Source organism: Triturus cristatus, chromosome 1_1 (genome assembly GCF_964204655.1).
Source record: "Triturus cristatus chromosome 1_1, aTriCri1.1, whole genome shotgun sequence".
Lineage (NCBI taxonomy): Eukaryota > Metazoa > Chordata > Amphibia > Caudata > Salamandridae > Triturus > Triturus cristatus.
The window spans coordinates 149,422,141-149,440,812 of record NC_140579.1 but is presented as its reverse complement, the minus strand read 5'-3'; the positions used below and the strand labels follow the sequence as shown (position 1 = coordinate 149,440,812).

Genomic DNA, 18,672 nt, shown 5'->3' with positions numbered 1-18,672 from the left:
ACGGCGGGTGAGGATGGAATGAGAAACGAAGCGTATGTATAGAGAGAGGTCCATGCAAAGAAAGAGGACAGTGAGATAGAAAGATCGGTTCAACACACACAGGCATCCGGGAAGGAGGGTGGGTTGCATGTGAATCTACAGCACTACATGTCACGAACCGATAACTGAGTAAGTAACATTGTCCGTTCAAGGCATGTGTGGTTGTTGATACACATGCTATGCACAGACTGTAAAGCAGTCCTCCCAGAAAGCGGTGGCTAGCCTGTGGGAGTTGCAGTAAAATGAAAAAGTGTTGGGAGTACTGCCTGGCCAACACTGGCTTGTTAGCGGCAAGCACATCCACACAATAATGTTTTGTAAAGTATGTGGTTTGGACCAGGTAGCTGCTTTACAAATGTCAGCTATAGGAATGTTTCCAGGAAGGCCATAGAGGCTCCTGTTTAGGTCTCGGCTAGCGAAGGCTGCGCTTGCGCAGTCTCGCTCGCGAGATTTAATGACTTTGAGAAGTGGGGCTTCAACCCGCCCCTCTTCTCTCCTCTTCTCCATTGGCTGGCCTCTTAAATGCTGGTCAGCCATTGGAGAAGAGCTTTGTCTCTCCAAACAAGCCCCGTCTCTTTCGGATTCGTGGGCGTGATTTTTCGATTCTTTCTCTTTTTTTTTAACACGCCTACACCGCCAGTCGGCTCTCTGATTGGTTGGCAACTACCAAATAAGCACTGTGATTGGTGGACCTTGTCAACCAATCAGAGAGCCTACTGGCGCGTGCAGGCAGCATGAACAAGACACGCTGTAGATTCGCGTGGTGCGATGCAGGCATTTTCCCCCCATCGGCTGGCCTCCTCGAGTGGTTAGTGCTTCCCTTCCGATGTCTGTGAATAGAGCGCTTAGAAGTCAAGTGGATCCGTGTAACTTGCTACAGAGGAATTGGCTTTCTTGAAACAAATGCGGTAGTTACGTCGGCCTTAGCAGACACGGGACTTGTGATTTTCATTTCATGACGCTCGTGCTGATTTGTCACAAGACTTGGTTCACACTAAGCAGTGAGTCACTTTTCTTGGCTCGTTTTCAACACGTACACACCCACCCAAAATCAACATCTCAGATAACCCGAGAGTCCAGTGTTCGAGGGCAGTCGAGGACTTGAACCTCAAGTCGTCAGCTCAGACGGCCTCCATACATTTTCTTTGTTTTGAACAGTGTAGTGCATTTTCGAAAAGTGTGCAGGGTGTAATTTAGTGCCTCTAGGCGCTTTTGACTATCAGATTGTAATTCTCTTCACTGAGGTAAAGATTAATGATCATGTACATGATTACGTATGGCGCTTCAATACTTCGAATGGTTTGTTTGTTTCCTTAAATTCGGCCCAGATGATGTTATAGCGCCTCAGCTGAAATAAAACAATACAATTGCCTCCTGCTGGTTTTCCCTCTCGGGTAACCACAAACAGAGGTAACCAATAGGGACAAAGCTAGATAGTACAAAGGGTGCATCTGCGCCAGGGACCAGAACTCTGATGAGCCTAATGGACGTCATTACTCTGAGGAGCCCATGGACGTCATTAGAGCTGTTTTGGTTGCTACAGGATCAAGGGCTGTAGCGGCCATTTTCCTTGGCTGCATTGGGCCTCGTGCCCCGTTGCAGCGTCACGGGGAGCCGTCGAATGGAGGCTGCAGCGGCGCCGCCTCGCGCTGCCTCCCTCAGATCTGTGTACACCCACGAGAAGCAGAGGTTACATCAGCTGCGCTCGACAGCGCCAAGGCCAGCCTTTCAAGGTGCTATCTGCGGGGGCAGCTCTGTAGAAGCGAGAAAGAGCTGGGATTATCTGCTTGCTTGCCCATAGACCGCCGCTTCGGGGTGTCTCTGCACGCTGTGCTCGGTGCTACAGCCCGTCCCTGCTCCCGCAGGATGTGTTTTGAAACCTCTGGTGGTTATGGGGTTTTCACAGATAAACTGATCACTTTACGTTCTCATATTTTGCTTTTGTTTTCGGTGGTACCTCCAGTCCTCTCCGAATTGTTTTAGTTGTTATGACTCTGCATCCCCGCTCTCGATGCAGCTCGATCACGTTCTTTGTGGTTTTCCAAAAGTGCTTATCAACATCCTTGCTTGTTTTTAAAGTGCATATAACTTCTTCAATGAAGCGTTGCATCTCTGCTCCCATGTGTAAATTTTTTTTCAGGTTAGGAGCACTTAATTGTGTTTTTGTAGTCTCGTCATCTGTTTCCTGAAAGCATCTGCTGATGTGCAATGAACCTTTCACATAAATATTTGTGCTTTGGGCATTCTCAAGTACGGCTTAATCGTAAAACATTGCAAGTAGTACTGTCACGGAAAAATAGTATTCTGCTTCAGCCCGTTAACTTTATTTACTTAGAATGATTTCTACTGGTAAAAGTTCGCGATAACTTCATTGTTTGTCGTCTTTCAGTTGCAACAGAAGTTTCATTTCTCTGCACAGGAGAGTTATGAGATGGTACTTTATAATGGAACATCTTGAAGTTTGAGTGTGTTTAATATGTGGGATTAATTGAAACTGGGCGTCGTTTTTTGGTACTGTATACGTTTTAAACCATGCACCCTGCACTTCTTATCAAGTTTGAATTGAAAACAAGTTTCAAGAGAAGGGAAATCTTTAAAGAATACAACGCTAAAGCTAATTTCTCCACTACAGAGAAGTGAGCACGCACGTCAATGTGCCTGCTGTGACACAAAACGGACAAAAAACGGACCGCTGGTGCCAGGGCACAAAACAGAGCCCGATAGAGACCCGTTTCGAGGCCCCATTTAAAAAACTGCTGATGCTCTTCACTGGTGAGACCCGGCCCTCTTAAAGCCCTGGCTGTAGCGTATATGTGTGTGGGAGGCTGTGTGTGTGTGTGGGAGGCTGTGTGTGTGTGTGTGGGAGGCTCTGTCTGTGTGTGTGGGAGGCTCTGTGTGTGGGAGGCTGTGTGTGTGTGGGAGGCTCTGTGTGTGTGGGAGGCTCTGTGTGGGGGTAACTGTGTGTAGAATGCTCTATGTGAGTGGTGGGGGTAACTGTGTAGGTTGCTCTATGTGAGTGGCTCTGTATGTATAGGTGGCTCTGTGTGTAGGTGGCTCTGTGTGTGCAGGTGGCTCTGTGTGTGTAGGTGGCTCTGTATGTGTGGGTGGCTGTGTGTGTGTGTGGCTCTGTGTGGGTGCAAATGCAATAGGTCTCGCATTGGAGAGTGATTAAGCTATTGACATTGTCAATAACAATGCCGTTTCTTTAAATGTTTTAAAAACAAAAACATACAAGAATGTCATAAGCAATGCCAACAGTTCTAACTTTAACAATGCCGAGACCATTGCATTGTAAATGCTTGTTCTGAGTGGAGTGGGCTCTAGGAGGAATGGGCAAGCACATCCACACAATAATGTTTTGTAAAGTATGTGGTTTGGACCAGGTAGCTGCTTTACAAAGGTCAGCTATAGGAATGTTCCCCAGGAAGGCCATAGAGGCTCCTTTATTCTGAGTGGAGTGGGCTCTAGGAGGGATGGGCAAGGTCCTTTTAGCTTTAGCATAGCAAATCTGGATGCCCCTAACAATCCATCTTGTAATGCCTGATTTGGATTGGACCTTTGCTTTGTGGGGTTTGGAGAAAGCAACAATGGGCTGTTGGATCTTTCAAAATTGTTTAGTCCTGTCAGTATAGTACATGAGGGCTTGTTTAACATCCAAGGTACGGAGAGCCTGTTCAGCAACTGAGTCAGGTTGAGGGGAAAAGACAGGGAGGTCAATGGATTATGGTGGAACTGTGAGACCACCTTATGGAGGAATCTGGGTTTGGTGCGGAGGACAACCCTATCCCTATGTATCTGGACAAAAGGTTGTTCTAAGGTTACTGCCTGAAGCTCATCGACACACCTGAGTGAAGTGATGGCAACAAGAAATGCCACTATCCAAGAAAGAAACTGGAGAAGGCAGGAGTGGAGGGGTTCAAACAGTAGGCCCATGAGTCTTGTCAGTGCAATGTTGAGGTTCCATGCCGGGGCTGGTGTGACCAGAGGAGGAATGACTCTTGAGATCTTCCATAAAAGCTTTAGTAACTGGAATTCTGAAGAAAGAGATGTGTTGCCTAGTAGTAGATGAACCTCTTCCACTTGGCAGCATAACAGGCACTGGTAGTAGGCGTGTGCGGTTATTTAGGAATGCTCATGCATTCTGGTGGAAGATTAAGGCATCCAAATTGTAGGACATCAGGAGCCAGATTAAGAGAATTGGAGTCTGGGTGCCTGATTTTTCCATGGTTCTGCGTGAGAAGGTCCGGCGTGTTGAGAAGCCTCTCGTGGGGAACCACAGAGTTTAACCAGAGTTGTGAACCAGGGTTAGCAAGACGAGGTGGGAGCTACTAGGATGAAGGTGACAGCTGAGTGCCAAAACCTTCAAACCACAAGCGGAAGTGGTGTGAGAGGAGTGTAGGCAATTTCCTGACCAACTAATCCATAGTGCATTGCCACTGGACTGTGGGTGTGGAAACCTGGATGTGAAGTTTGTGCATTTGGCATGTGCATTTGGCATTTTCTGCTGTGGCAAAGAAGTCTATTTCTGGGAGTCCCTAATGGAGGAAGTACTGGAGGAGGACTTGAGGGTTCCCACTAATGGACTTGTAGTCCACTCCCAGAAGGTACTCAGATTGCAGATGGATCTTGTGTCATAGAGCCCACCGCCAAATGCTCTGGGCTAAGTGGGAGAGCTGGGGAGATTGGGTACCACGTTGTTTCTGAAGATAATACATGGCTGTCATATTGTCTGTCTGAATGCGGACTACCTTGCCAGTCAAGTGGGAAAGGACAGCTTTCAATGCAAGGTGAACAGCTAGCAGTTCCAGATAAGTGATGTGGAGACTCTGGTGACTGGGTTCGCACTGGCCTTGAAGAGTCAGGTTCTGTAAATGTGCAATCCATCCCGTAAGTGAGGTGTCTGTTGTAATGGTCCTCTACGCATAACTGGGTCGAGAAAAGGCTGCCCCTGCAACAGGTTGTTGGTGTTCCACTACTATAGAGAGCGACAAGTGCAGCAGCAGATCAACACTAGATCATCCCAATGACCCTCCACTTGCGACCACTGGAGTGCCAAGCACTCCTGGAACAGAAGCATGTGTAATATGGCACGGGGCAGTACAAGAGGCCATCATGCCGATGAGGCGCATGACTGTCCTGACCTTGACTTGGTGGCCTGGTTGGACATGAGGGACTAATGGCTGGAAGGACTGTTTACTGGTAGTGTTTGAATAAGCCATGCCAGATTCTGAGGGGAGATTGACCCTAGATAGGGCTGTATCTGGAGGGGTTGGAGATGGGATTTTATAGCATTGATGGTAAACCTTTGCTGGTGAAGGAGGTTTATTGTGACCTGAGTGTGTTCACTGCAGTTTTTGATGAGCCAGTCCAGATAGGCAGAGACATGGACACCCTGTCTGTGCAAATGAGCAGCCACTACCGCAAGGTACTAGGTGAACACACTCGGTGCAGCGGTGACCTCAAAGGGGAGCACCTTGAACTGGTAATGGTTTCACTGACTACAAACCTGAGATACCGGTGATGTGCTGAGTGGATTGGTATGTGAAAATAAGCATCCTTCAGGTCGAGAGTGATCATGAACTAGCCTTCTAGTAGCGGGATGTCATCTTGAAGAGTAACCATGTGGAAAAGCTCTGAAAGAATGTATTAGTAGGGGCCTAAGGTTCAGAATGGGTCAAAGAGAACTGGTATTTTTTGAGGATCAAGAAGTACAGAGAGTATACTCTCTTGCTCTGTTGATTGTAGGGGATGGGTTTTATTGCCCCTTTGAGAAAGTGCACTTGACCTGATTTCCAGTGTAGGCTTTGGTGTTTTGGGGAGAGTTTGTGTTTGTAAGGTGAAATGGTAGAATGGTGGGTGGCATGGAGGGGTAAGCTCCAGACAATAACTATGTTGGATAATATCCAATACTCACTGGCAGGGGGTGACGTTCCACCAAGCAGGAAAGAATCTTTGGAGGTGTCCCATGACAGGTGTGGTATGATCGGAGGATGGGGGGGAGAGCAGAGGGAAGTCAGGGCTTAGTGGTGATTGTAGCTCCTTTGGGGGAGCCACCTTTACCTCTGTCTTTTGAGTTGCTGCCTCTGTCAGGCCCTCTAAAGAGTAGCCATTGGGAGATTACTGCTGGGCATGTGGAGGCTATTAGGATGTGGAGGCCTTGGTGGAAGTAGTCTTTGAGCCTCCACAAAAGGAGCTGAACGGAGCAGGTGTCTGCACAGCGCCCATTGCTTTCGCTGCCTCCATATCCTTATTTTTTCCAACATGCGGCCAGAACAGATGTTGGCCATCGAAGGGCAGGTTGAACAAGTTTTGATTGATTTCATCCTTGAAGCTGGAGATAGGGAGCCAGGCATGATTGCGCAGAGGGACAATGTAGTTGAGCCCTCTGGCAGCAATGTCCGCAGCATCTAATGCGCAGAGTATGGTGGGGTTAGAGATCTACTTTCCCTTAAAAAGTATCTCATAGCCCATTTTCCTCTGTTCCTCTGGGAGATGTTGGAGGAGATCCTCCATCTCATCCCGATGGGCACAGTCATATCAGAGGGAGCAGCCCAATGGAATTGGCAATCCGCCAATGTTTGGCAGACTGCGCAGCTACCATCTTGCATGCAGCATCTATCCATTTGCTCTCTTAAACTGGTCGAGGGGAATCACCAGTACCCTGAGAGTGAGGTCTCTTATGGGCAGTAGTGACAACTAGAGAGTCTTGTGGGAGTTGGCCACAAATGAACAGGGAGGTCAGTAGGGAAAGCATTGTATTTCTTGTTTCTTGCAGGTGGGGTGGTGAAAGATGTCCGAGGTGTGACGCAGCATGCCTCTGAGCATGGGAAGGTACTGGTCGCAGCGATGAGTGGAGAACAGAGTCTCCAAACTCTGTGTGTAGCTCCACCTTATGAAGGAGGCAGCCCTACCAATCAGTTCATGGAAGGACATGGAGTCGTCAGGAGCGAAGGGACGGGCAGGGTACCAGTCGAGATCTGTGCCAACCAGTGGGTCAGCATCATAGGTGTCCCAGGGATCACTCTGCAGAGGTGGGCCGAAGATATCCCCTCCCCTATGCCTCCCTTTGATTGAGTGACGTGACCCTGAGGTTTACAGGAAAGAGGGTTGCCTGGAGAAATGTGCAGGTTAGGTGAACACTGTGGAGGAGGGAGAGGTGGGTAAAAGAGCAACGGGCAAAGGGCTAGTTGCCTTGTCCACTCTCTTGCTCTGGCTGGATGCTGGTGGCACTTCCAAGGATTCCTCAAAGGACAGCTGCCATTTTGACGGCTGAGAAGCTAATCCCGAAGGGCGGGTGAGAACCCGGCCCATGTGGGGACGTATCATCAAGTACTTCTGCCGGGCGTCTATCTTCTCTTGGAGTTTATGGGGTATTGGCTCAACGGTACCCGAGCTGGAGCCAGTCTTGGTGATCAGCGCTGAGGGTCTCAACTCTGATGCTGATTTCGACACTGAAGGTGATGGCTCCAACAATTGGGTTGGCTCCACGGCTGGAGCTCGGAAGCAGTCGGCCTCGATGGTTTCTTTGGCGCTGAGCTGGAGCTTGATGTTGCGTTCGAAGGTGGTGGTTGGTGCCGACCAGGGCCCGAAGGCAGTGGCAGCGCAGCGGCTTGTCACTGATTCTCCAGAGTGGTTGGATGGCCATTGGGAAGGGACTGTTCAACTTGCGAGTGGTGTTAAGGCAGAGGGAGTACCATACTCATGGCTGGTTGCATTGGTGGAAGATCCTCAATCTTCAGGTCGGACCGGAACTGTCGTCATGGTAGAAAACTTCCTAAGCTGTGGCCGACGGTTGTGGATGGTGTTCCCCTTCGATGTACTCGGGCCGAAGAGGTCCGGGATGTCGTCTTCACTCCTACCAGACATCTCCAGACACCGAGCCAGATGATCAAGGAGGGTTTTCTTAGAGCGGAAGAAGTGGCAGGCATCGCAGGCAACCTAGTTGTGCTTGGGGAAACTGACACAAATTTCAGACCTAATGGAGGTCAGTACAAGGGTCTTTTGCATGGCAACGAGGACAGTAGGGGAGTGGCGTCCTTTCCATCACTGAGGAGGCATGGTGGGGTGAGTATTCTGGGGTCTTCAAGACTAACAACTTCTTTTCATAGATGAAGAGGAAAGTTGTGTGTTCGCCAGTAACATTTAAGTTAGATACAATGTTTACTCCTTCACTTTCAGTCTTGTAGACTTGCAAAGGTATTTTTTAGGAGCAACATGCGATAGTAGTAGCCTTACATCTCTGCTTGCAACTCCAGAAAAACTGTGTTGCATACTCGGAAAAGGAAAACATTTAATCACTTATAATTTAGAAGCAATCATGCCTGAGCATATGTATAACACTGTTTCAATGGGAATCAAAGATTACATCATCATTTTCTATGTGGATATCTAAAAACTGAACTCTTGTGATATCACTTCTGCTAACTTTGGGGTTGATTTGAACAAGTGTACTGAAGAATTTTAGATTGCATTTCATCCAATGTAAGCAGATTTTCCAACATTTTAAAAAGGTTTCGCTGTAATCATTGGATCTGTACTGACTATATGATGAAATCAAAGATTTTTTATGTTGGAATGAGTGGGAATTCTGGTTAGGAAACAATCTGCATTTTGGTCTCATTGTAAAACAGTAGAAGTTATTAACACAATTAAACAAGTTATGGTATTGTGATCTATTTTGTCATTTGGGAGTCAAATCTTAGGAACATGAACATAGTTACAGAGCAAACCTATTAAAATGTAAACTACGGCACTAATCTTTAGACAAAACAATGTTAATGCATGGTGTAAAAATTAAAATAAATTGAGAAAGTATGCAGGTTATCAGTGACACCAAGAATCACCAGCCACATCAAACATCAATAATCACTAAAGATATCACTTATCATCAGTGACACCAAGAAACATCATTAGCAGTTTCAAAAACAGAATAAAATAATACCTTGAAAATATGTGCTTTGAGGATGTGGTGTCCAAGCTCGATTGTTTGCTGTCGGTTCAATTTCCCTTCCTGCCGAGAGAACCAAAAGGCAAGCAACGTGTGGCCACTCCTAGTGAAAGAAAAGAGAACGCAAGCAGGCTGAACTATAGGGGTGCTATTTTGCTCCATGTTTTCTAGGCCTATATCAACAGTCACAGCAGTGCAGAACACTTTAGTAGGAATTCAAAGAAGGACACAGATTTATTCAAGGAACTACAAAGGTGGTCTGTCATGTCAAATGTTTAGTTCTGCATCTAAAAATGTTGTCCTTTCACACATCATAATGCTTATGAAGAACATGGACCAGATGAATCGCTGAGCAGGTTGCAAACAGAGAATGCAAAATTCATCGTGACTTTCTGCGAACTGTCCAGCATTTTTGTGATGTGAATGGATGGACTAATCAGTTGCCTAGCAAAACTATATATGTAGAGGGTCGGAAAGCATCCTGTCTCGTGGCATTGTATGACCAACTGTGTTGGACAGGAGACCTCCTTTCCATGCCTTTACATTCTCAGTAAGTCTACATTTTTATTTCTTCAAATTAGCCCACATCTCTTGACGGACAGGTGCTGCTTTAAAACAATTTACATGCTGGAAAACATCCGGTGGGGGGGAATAGGGCATGCAAGTCATCTCCTAGAAGGCTTACTGACCCTCACAACTGCCCCCCCACCCCGGGGTACTCCATTATTATGAAATCTGTTTATTGGCATTTCGTTAATATAGACATAGCACAAGGCATAAATGGAACATCTCACAGGCAATGAGTCAGTTACTCGGAGGAGTCCCCGCCAATTGTGAATACGGCGAACCACAGGATCAAACGCCACCCCCATGTGCGAAGCAAGATAAACTGATAGGTCTCAGGACCACCGCCCACATTTAAACAGATCCATAGAACAATAAAAAGAAAGAGGCAAAACAACAGAAGCCCAGCATAACAGCAGCAGCAGCAAGTTCGGTCTTCAACCACGTGACCCCCAAGGTACCCCCCCCAGTCCACCCCTCCCCACCCGGTCCCCACCTCTCGCTACATACATTCCATTAAAGGCAATTGTCAATGTCCGCACACCTGCCCGGCTCGACGAGGACCTCCCCACCAGTCCCCAAATTAGGTCCCCCGGGCTCACCTCCATTCCCCTCCTCCTCAGGGAGTGCCTCCGCAGTACTTGCCCCACAGAGTCCCAGGGCATCCCCATCCAGCTGCATCAGGGCCTGCAAGTGTACGTCCCACTGATTCGCTATAGGTGTGCGTCTAAGGCCCAACGTTTCTTCCCGCAAAAGGGCCGTACCCTCCGCCCCCGCCCACACCAGTAGGGAACTCCGCCACGCCTGCGCTCGGGGGGGCTCAGCCGCCTTCCAGCGCTTAGTGATTAACAGCTTCGCCACGATCAGACCCAGGTCGAGGAAGCGACAGGCAACCTTCGTGGGGGGAGTTCTACGAAACAAGTGTAACAAACAGGCCGGCCATTCCCGCAGCGCCAGCGGGCCGGCACAGGTACTTAACGCTCCATGCACCGTCCGCCAATACGAGTCTAGCGCTGGACAACTCCATAACATGTGCACCAGTCCAGCATCCAGAGCCTTGCAGCGTGGGCAGTCCGCGTCCGCGCGATGGAAATAGCGGTTGATAGAGTCGGGAGTGAGATATGCTCTGTGCAGTATAAGATACTGAATTTGGCGAAACCGCAAGTTCCTGGGAACCCGCGTGGGTCCCCGTAGCGCATCCCTCCATTCCTTGTCGGCCATGGGGCGATCCAAATCCGCTTCCCATTTACCACGCAAAGGAGACAGGTCCGTCGCCACCTATGTGCGCAGGGAGGCCGCGAACCAACGAATCATGTGACTGCCCCGTCCCATGACATGGAGGTACTGCATCATGAGGTGTTGTGCCGGCTCCTCCTGAAGAGCACCCCACCGGTTCGTCAATGTCGCGATTAGCGAGCGGTGACGGAGGAACTGACCGACTGGTAGCTCCGTCTCCTCCGCTAGTTGAGCGAACGGGATAAGCGCACCATCGCGGTAGAAGTCCCCTAGTGTGCAGATGTCCGCCGCGTGCCATTCCGTAAGTTCCGTCGAGCGCAGTATCCCCCGACCACTAGGCGAACCCTCAATTGGCATGGCGGGAGCGTACGGGATATACGACCGGGTCAAGTAGAGGGCACGCCAATAGCACTTGTAGGCCACTGCCACAAGAAGGGGACCCGGCTTGACCATTCTGGCCGTCGGGTGGAACGATGCTATGATATCCGCCAGGGGGAGCGGTGGCTCAGTGGACGCTGTGTCATCCCTCTCCCTGTCGGCCAACCACCTGGCCACCCATTGCAGCTGCGCTGCTAGGTAATAGTGCGCAAAGCACGGCATCGCGAGTCCCCCCTGACCCGTGGGGAGGTATAACTTAGAGAGCGCCACCCGTGGGGAGGTGTAACTTAGAGAGCGCCACTCTGTGGCGTGCGTTGCCCCATACAAAATCCCGGAGGGAGCGCTCCAGGGTGGCGAAGAAGGACGCCGGGATGTAGATCGGCAGGTTAGCAAAATAGTAGAGGAGTCTGGGCAGGGCCACCATTTTGACCAGTGCAATGCGGCCTGTGACCGCGAGAGGGAGGGTGCCCCAGAAACGCATCTGGGCCCTGATCGCCGTTACCGCCCTACCCAAGTTGCCCTCCACCAGGTCAGCTGGCCGCCTATACACCTGAATGCCCAGGTAACGGAAGGTGTCCGGCTGCCACCTGACAGGCACACCCCCTAGATGAAACCGGGGATCCAGAGCATCAGCACAGAACGGGTGAAGGCACGATTTGGCCGCATTCACCCTCAACCCGGATAGCGCTGCAAATTCCGTGAGAACCCGATCAAGGTCCCCTGAAATGTTCTCCACGTCCCGTACGAAGATCAGAAGGTCATCCGCGTATAAGGAGACCTGGTGGGTGGTATCGCCCATGGGAATGCCGTCCGTCAACACCCTCCGCAGGGTGGCCGCTAAGGGCTCTATGGCAAGCGCAAAAAGGAGGGGCGAGAGAGGGCACCCCTGCCTGGTACCTCGGCCAACCGAGATGGCCTCAGAGATGTATGGGCCAGTTCTCACCCGGACCACAGGATTCTTGTAGAGAAGCGCCGCCATTTGTAGGAACCCGAGGCCTAGTCCATAGTGCGATAATGCCGCCACCAGATACCCCCACTCAAGGCAATCAAAGGCTTTTTCAAGGTCTAACACTAAACAGCCCGCTCGCGGCCAATGCTGTGCGCCATGCGCGGCAACACGGAAGAACCGGCGGAGATTAAGCGAGGTGCTGCGCTTCGGCACAAACCCATTCTTGTCCCTGTGCACCAGTACAGGTACAGTGGGGGCCAGCCGCTCCGCCAGGACCTTGGCCAGGATTTTATAATCGGCGTTGAGGAGGGCGAGGGGGCGATAGGACCCTAGGTTAGTAGGATCACGCCCTGGCTTGGGTAAAGAGATCAGGTAGGCCTCCCTCATGGAGGCGGGCAGGGTAGCTTCCTCAAGGGCCTTGAGATATAACGCGTGCAGTCTGGGCACCAGAGATTCCCGATATGCCTTGTAGTATTCTGCCGGGAGACCATCCGGCCCAGGCGCCTTGCCAGAAGCCAGTGAGGCCACCGCTTCCCCTATCTCCTCCACACCTTGGGGTACTCCATTAGAGCATAAAACAATTCCAAAAGGAAGCTGTCACCTAAGACAGTAATCAGTTACCACCCCAACACAAGAGTCAATAATTGACAAAACAATTTTTGACTGCAGTTGTGGTCACAAACCACTGATACATCCCTTTGGGATTTGCAAATAGGAAGAAAGGCTCCGTTCACACACGCTCCTAGTTGCAATTAGAAAAGGGCCACAATAGCCGCTTTAATGGCCAGAAAGACTTTCTGACTTCTAAAAGGCTTTTGTACATTGTAAAAAGGTATTTTCTGTTGCAAACCCTAGCAATTTGTGAACTGTTTTGCTTTAAAAATGACCCTTGTGCCTCAGGCCCTTGTTACTAAACTAAAGGAAAACTATCTAGGTTTCCCTCTGGAGACTATTAAGTAACTGTCTGTCAATTTACCTCTTATTTTCCTTAATGGGTCAAGTATGTTTTAATGTAATGGACATTGTTTTAAACCATGAGCGCCCACAATTTAAACAGTTATATAAATCAAACTTGTTTTCCTTTTTATGAAACAGCATTAGCTTTACTGTGGCTCTAGTACACAAGGTCATGTCTCCTCGCATTTATTCATGGCGACCTACCTGGTGCCACTGGAAGTAAAACTGGAAACATCTTCAAGGTCAGTAAAAATACCATCCCCAGCGACGTCCAGACGCGGGTAGTTCCCGCGCTTTGGAGGATCTTCATCTGAGTTCTTCTTTCCTCGCCAAATTCACAAGTAGCCTGGACGTTACGTTTGGGGCTAAAATAATTCCCCCTTCTAGGTGATCTCCAGAAGGTATACCTGAATTCCCCTTTTTTCACATTTTTACATTCGCACAGGGCTACACACGAGTCCAGACTGTATGGGATGTGATTTTCACGTCACATATCTATTCCGTTCCCTCTAGAGTAGATGAGAATCCCATGGTTCTGAAGAAATGCCAAGATCCAACTGGACAATTTAGGGCATGAAACATGTCGGCCATCTTTACCCCACACATACCACTTTGAGCTGAAGTGGGTATAATTTTCCCTCCTCAGCTACGACTTTGTAGTCGGTTGTTTTTAATCATAGCTTAGGAACCCAGGGAATAAAATAGATTTTTGGGCGTCCTTTAGCTATTTTTAACTTCCATTATTTGTTTGAAATCTCTCTACTCACTATACACATGCCCCCTTACAAGTGCTTTAAATGGGCCGGTACTAAGTACCGGCACTACTAAATTTTCGGCGCTTGAGTACCGGAACTTCTCCTTGTACAAAGAGAGTACCAGTACTCATGGGGTATCAAGCCGAGCTCAGTGAAATTTAGCATATACAAAAAAGAAGCGTGAAACAGATGACGAGTCGTCCGTTTTCGTCAAGCACTCTGATTGAGTGCTAATCTCCCCTCCTACTGGCATAGCAGAATACAGCAGCATTTGTTTGGAGTCCGATAAAGGGAGTCTGCCCACATTGCTAAGCCTTGATTCCCACCGGCTACAGTGTCACTATCATCACCTTCCTCCTTTATCCTTTATTCACTATAATGGTTGTGCAAATACACTATGGCTGGTGTGAGTTTCATGGTCTCCTCCCCTACTATGTATGTAATGCTGCCGTATTCTGCTATGCCAGCAGGAGGGGAGATTAGCACCAGATCAGAGTGCTTCACAAAAACGGACCAACTCGTCAGCTTTCACTCAATTTTGAAAAGGAAAACCTTTGTCAGGCACAATTGCTAGTTGATCTGAATATGTATTGAATAGTGCTTAAACTCTGATGGAGACACGCCATCGCCAGGACTGATGTGCGAGCGCCCCCCAGCCTAGGATGCACATGTCTGTCACCACTTCTGCTAGCTACACTGTGACTCTGAACAGGATTTCCTGCTCGCCCAGCACATCAAGATCGAATCAACCACAAAGAGTTTATGATGAGAAATTCCCAAAATGCAAGTCCCTGGATAGTCGTGGCACATTTGAAACATATTGTCCTTTGCCATGCCCGTTGGATGTGAAGGGTGCAGGGGGCATTACAACCAGAAGCAAAATTTCTCTTTTTCAGTAAGAAATACTCCGAGCTGAAATTAAAACTTTCTCATAGAGAGTGAAGTTTGCTTTGTGGGAAAAGAGGTTGTGTTCAGAAGTACAGCAATAGTTCTCTGTGAGAGAACCAGCAAATAGGTTTGCTTCATTCGTGTGTCAAGTGTGTGGCCTAGAGCAAATGTTTTGTTATTTGTTGGGTAATTGATCATATGGTCTAATGCTCTAGTCAAAGAGAAACTAACCACTTTACCTCAATAATGATTAAACCCTACTACATAGCACTTTGTGAATTGTTTTTCTCCGACCATGGAATATCCTAAGTTCTCTAACACCATGAGTTGGCAGTCTGTCCCTTAAAGCTCTTGAACTCACAAGGTCACGTGATCTAGGAAAGAACCTAGAATTTTAAACCATAGTCCTTTGGATTTTCTAAAATAGTATTTTATTGGCCTAAATTCTGTACTTCGTTTTTGTGAACTTTTTCAGTACAAGAAGCTTCCTTGATATTTTGACCAAGCTGATGCATCTCTCTGGTCCCCAAAATTCCCCTGTGACTGGCATGGAGATGGTGAAAACCGACTGCTGTAGTCCAACAGTATTATTTTTGGCACCCACTCTTTTTATTCTGAGAAGGCAGAGACACTGCAGCCTAAGGGGCGACCCTGTAATAGGACAATTACTCCGATTTAATCTGCGTTCCTCACTTTTTGCTGGGTTTTGTGAGTAGACTTAGCTGCTGTGAAGATTGTTGGCCTATTTAGTGAAGCGTAATCAAATTGTTCTCAGTCTAGATTAGAAGCAAATTTGCATTGAGTGGCTCAGGTGAATGTATGTTTTGCATCTCAGTATCATTATGCACATCTGCGTATCCAATGAATCTCAGTCAAATTAAATGTATGCCTCTAGCCAGGTCCCTTAGCATGCCAGTAGCCCCGGCCCCATAGCCCCACCCCAACCCCGCCCCCTAGTCCACATTTCAATTTGGTGAGTACCTGCACTTATTTTTTTCCATTTAAAGCACTGCCCCTCCACGCCACGTCCGCCTAGGATCTGGCGTCTCAGAGACGCTCTTTTGCACCGAAAAGAGGTAGTTCAACGCATCAAGCGCACCATTCATGAGTATCGCACACATAATGACAACACAGACACTTCGCTGGCAACGCAATTGGCAGCGCTAAAGGCAGTCCTTAGGGGGGAGTTCATTTCGATTTCGGCTGCAAACAATAGGGATCGCGGCTGCAAACGGGAAGAGCTTACGCAACAGGTGAGAGAGCTAGAACGCATACACCAGAGGACGGGAGCTCCGAGAGTATGGCGGCAACTTAAAGCGGCTCGCCAACAGTTAGCAGCGCTTGACCAGGACAGGGCAGAGTATGCCGCGTTGAGGCTAAAACATGCCTACTATGCGGGGGGAGACAGATGCGGGAGTCTTTTGGCTCATAAGCTCAGAGAGGTTCGCCAACGGCAGACTGTTAAACTGATTTCTCGGGCAGATGGCTCGACAGCCACAGATGATAGCGCTATTGCAGAGACATTCCGCGACTTTTATGCTTCTTTGTATGCGGAGGCCCCGTTGGTCCATTCGGAGGGGGAGGCCTTCCTGGACCCGGTCAAATTACCGGTTTTGTCACCTAAGCAGGCCGACCATCTGGACAGAAGCATTCATACGGAAGAAGTCGTGTCTGCCATTTCACGCCTCAAACTGGGAAAGGCCCCGGGCCCGGACGGCTTTCCCGCTCTCTTCTAAAAGAAATTTGGCTCTCTGCTGGCCCGATCCTCACCAAGCTGTTCAATTCCTTTGCTGAACAGGGAGCTATTCCAGGCGATCTCTTGGAGGCATCGATAGCAGTGATTCCTAAGCCGGGTAAGGACGAAGCGCAACGTGGCTCCTACCGCCCGATATCACTCCTCAACGTAGATCTTAAAGTATATACGGGGATACTGGCCTCTCGCCTTTGTCCCCCTTATGCCGGGACTCACGAACCCGGATCAGGCTGGCTTCATCCCTGAGAGACAGACGTCTGACAAGACTAAACGGATATTGCATCTTATCGAGAAGGCCACTCGCGTACCGGGGGAATTTATGATGCTTGCCATTGATGCCGAAAAGGCGTTCGACCGGGTACTTTGGCCATTCTTAGAGCAAGTATTACGGAGGGCTGGAATAGGCGACCGATTCCGCACGCATATCCTTAACTGTTATAGATACCCCACAGCTACTGTTAGGGTGAACGGATGCACGTCCTCCAGATTCCACATTGAGAGAGGAACGAGACAGGGATGCCCGTTGTCCCCCCTTCTCTTTGCCCTCTATATGGAGCCATTAGCTCAGAGGGTGCGACAAAACCCAGAGATCACGGTACTCCGGTTTGGGGGCTTCGTCCATACAATTAGCTTATATGCGGATGATGTCTTATTAGCCTTATCTGACCCGGCCCTCCCGGCGTGCTGGGCAGAACTGGAGGCTTTCGCACGAGCGGCTGGGTTCAAGGTGAACGCTGAGAAATCCCTAGCCCTGGATCTGTCACTGTCCCGGTCCACTCGTGAGCAATTGCAATCCCGGCTCCCCATTCGGTGGGCAACGGACACGATATCTTACCTAGGGATCCAACTGGCCCCATCGCTTTCTAAGGTAGTGCAGACGAGCTACGAGACAGGGTTCGCCGAGACCTTGACAGATGGCGGCTTTATCCCCTCTCGTGGTTGGGTAGGATTGCGGCGGTTAAAATGACCATCCTTCCACAGATTCTCTATTTCTTTCACACTATACCTCTCCGCCCACCAGCGGGATGGATTCGAGCGACACAGTCAGACCTGGCTCGGTTTATTTGGAATGGGAGGAAACCGCGGATGCGGCGGGCCCTGGGGTTACTGGCTCCGGAAGCGGGCGGACTGGGTATCCCAGATCTGGGACTCTACTTTCAAGCAGCTCAGATGCGATACTTGGTGGAGTGGAGTAGATGGGAATCTGAGAAGCTTTGGCTATTCCAGGATCAGGCGGTAGCTGCGCGACCATTACAAGACGTTCCTTTTCTACGCAAGGCGCATCGGCCGCTTAACCTGTATGCCTCCTATATTACGCAGGTCCCCCTAACGGTTTGGGACGCCACTAATCTCACACACGAACTCACGTCGTTCCCGTCCCCGCTAACTCCACTGATGGGCAATCCCGATTTCACCCCAGGACTAGAAGAGGCTGCCTTTTCATGCTGGAGGGCAGCGCACTGTAGATCCCTATGTTATGTTTACGGAAAAGAGGGGGTGAACTAGTTCGTTTCTATGCAGAGAGATTTTGGGCTGCCGGAGACGGAGAGGTTACGGTACATGCAAGTAAGACACTGGGCGCTTCAGCCACAGGTTCGCTTGGGGGCAGAGAGACACCTCTCCCCTTACGAACGACGGCTTATCACACGCACATCAGACAAACACCTAGTTTCAGATCTTTATAAACAGCTGCAGATTAAACACAAACACACATATAACGCGAGCAGGCTCAGATGGGAACGAGAACTGGGAAGATCCCTGACTTATAAAGAATGGGAGGGCATCTACTACAGAGCACGACATTCGGCTTACCACATGGGGCTTACGGAGACTCTCACGAAAGTAGTGACCTACTGGTATTATACACCGGAGCGCTTGCATGAGATGGATCACTCTCGGGAGGAGACATGCTGGAGGGGTTGCGGTCAATTGGGTAGCCTTACGCACATACTATGGGACTGCACACACCTCCAATCTTATTGGAAGCTGGTTCTGGATGAAGTGGACCAGCACTTAGAGACAGAGATACCGCGCTTCTCCGCTTATGTGCTCTTGGGCTTGCCCAACCCTCTGACGTACCCATTACGCTCTCGCAGAGGTAGGTTGATAGCCATCGCGCTAGGGTCTGCTATACAAAACATACTAGCACACTGGCGCAAGCCGCAGCTACCGACCTTTGAGGGATGGCTCCACCGATTGTGGTATG

General features: G+C 49.2%; 1 protein-coding gene across 1 annotated transcript in view; it reads right to left on the bottom strand.

Annotated features, from left to right (window-relative positions):
* LOC146869866 (protein TANC2-like) overlaps positions 1-18,672 on the bottom strand; it is an 869,459-nt gene that overhangs the window by 655,587 nt on the left and 195,200 nt on the right. The window contains 1 exon segment of the mRNA XM_085640656.1: positions 8,981-9,089. Coding sequence (XP_085496782.1) covers positions 8,981-9,089 — 109 coding nt within the window.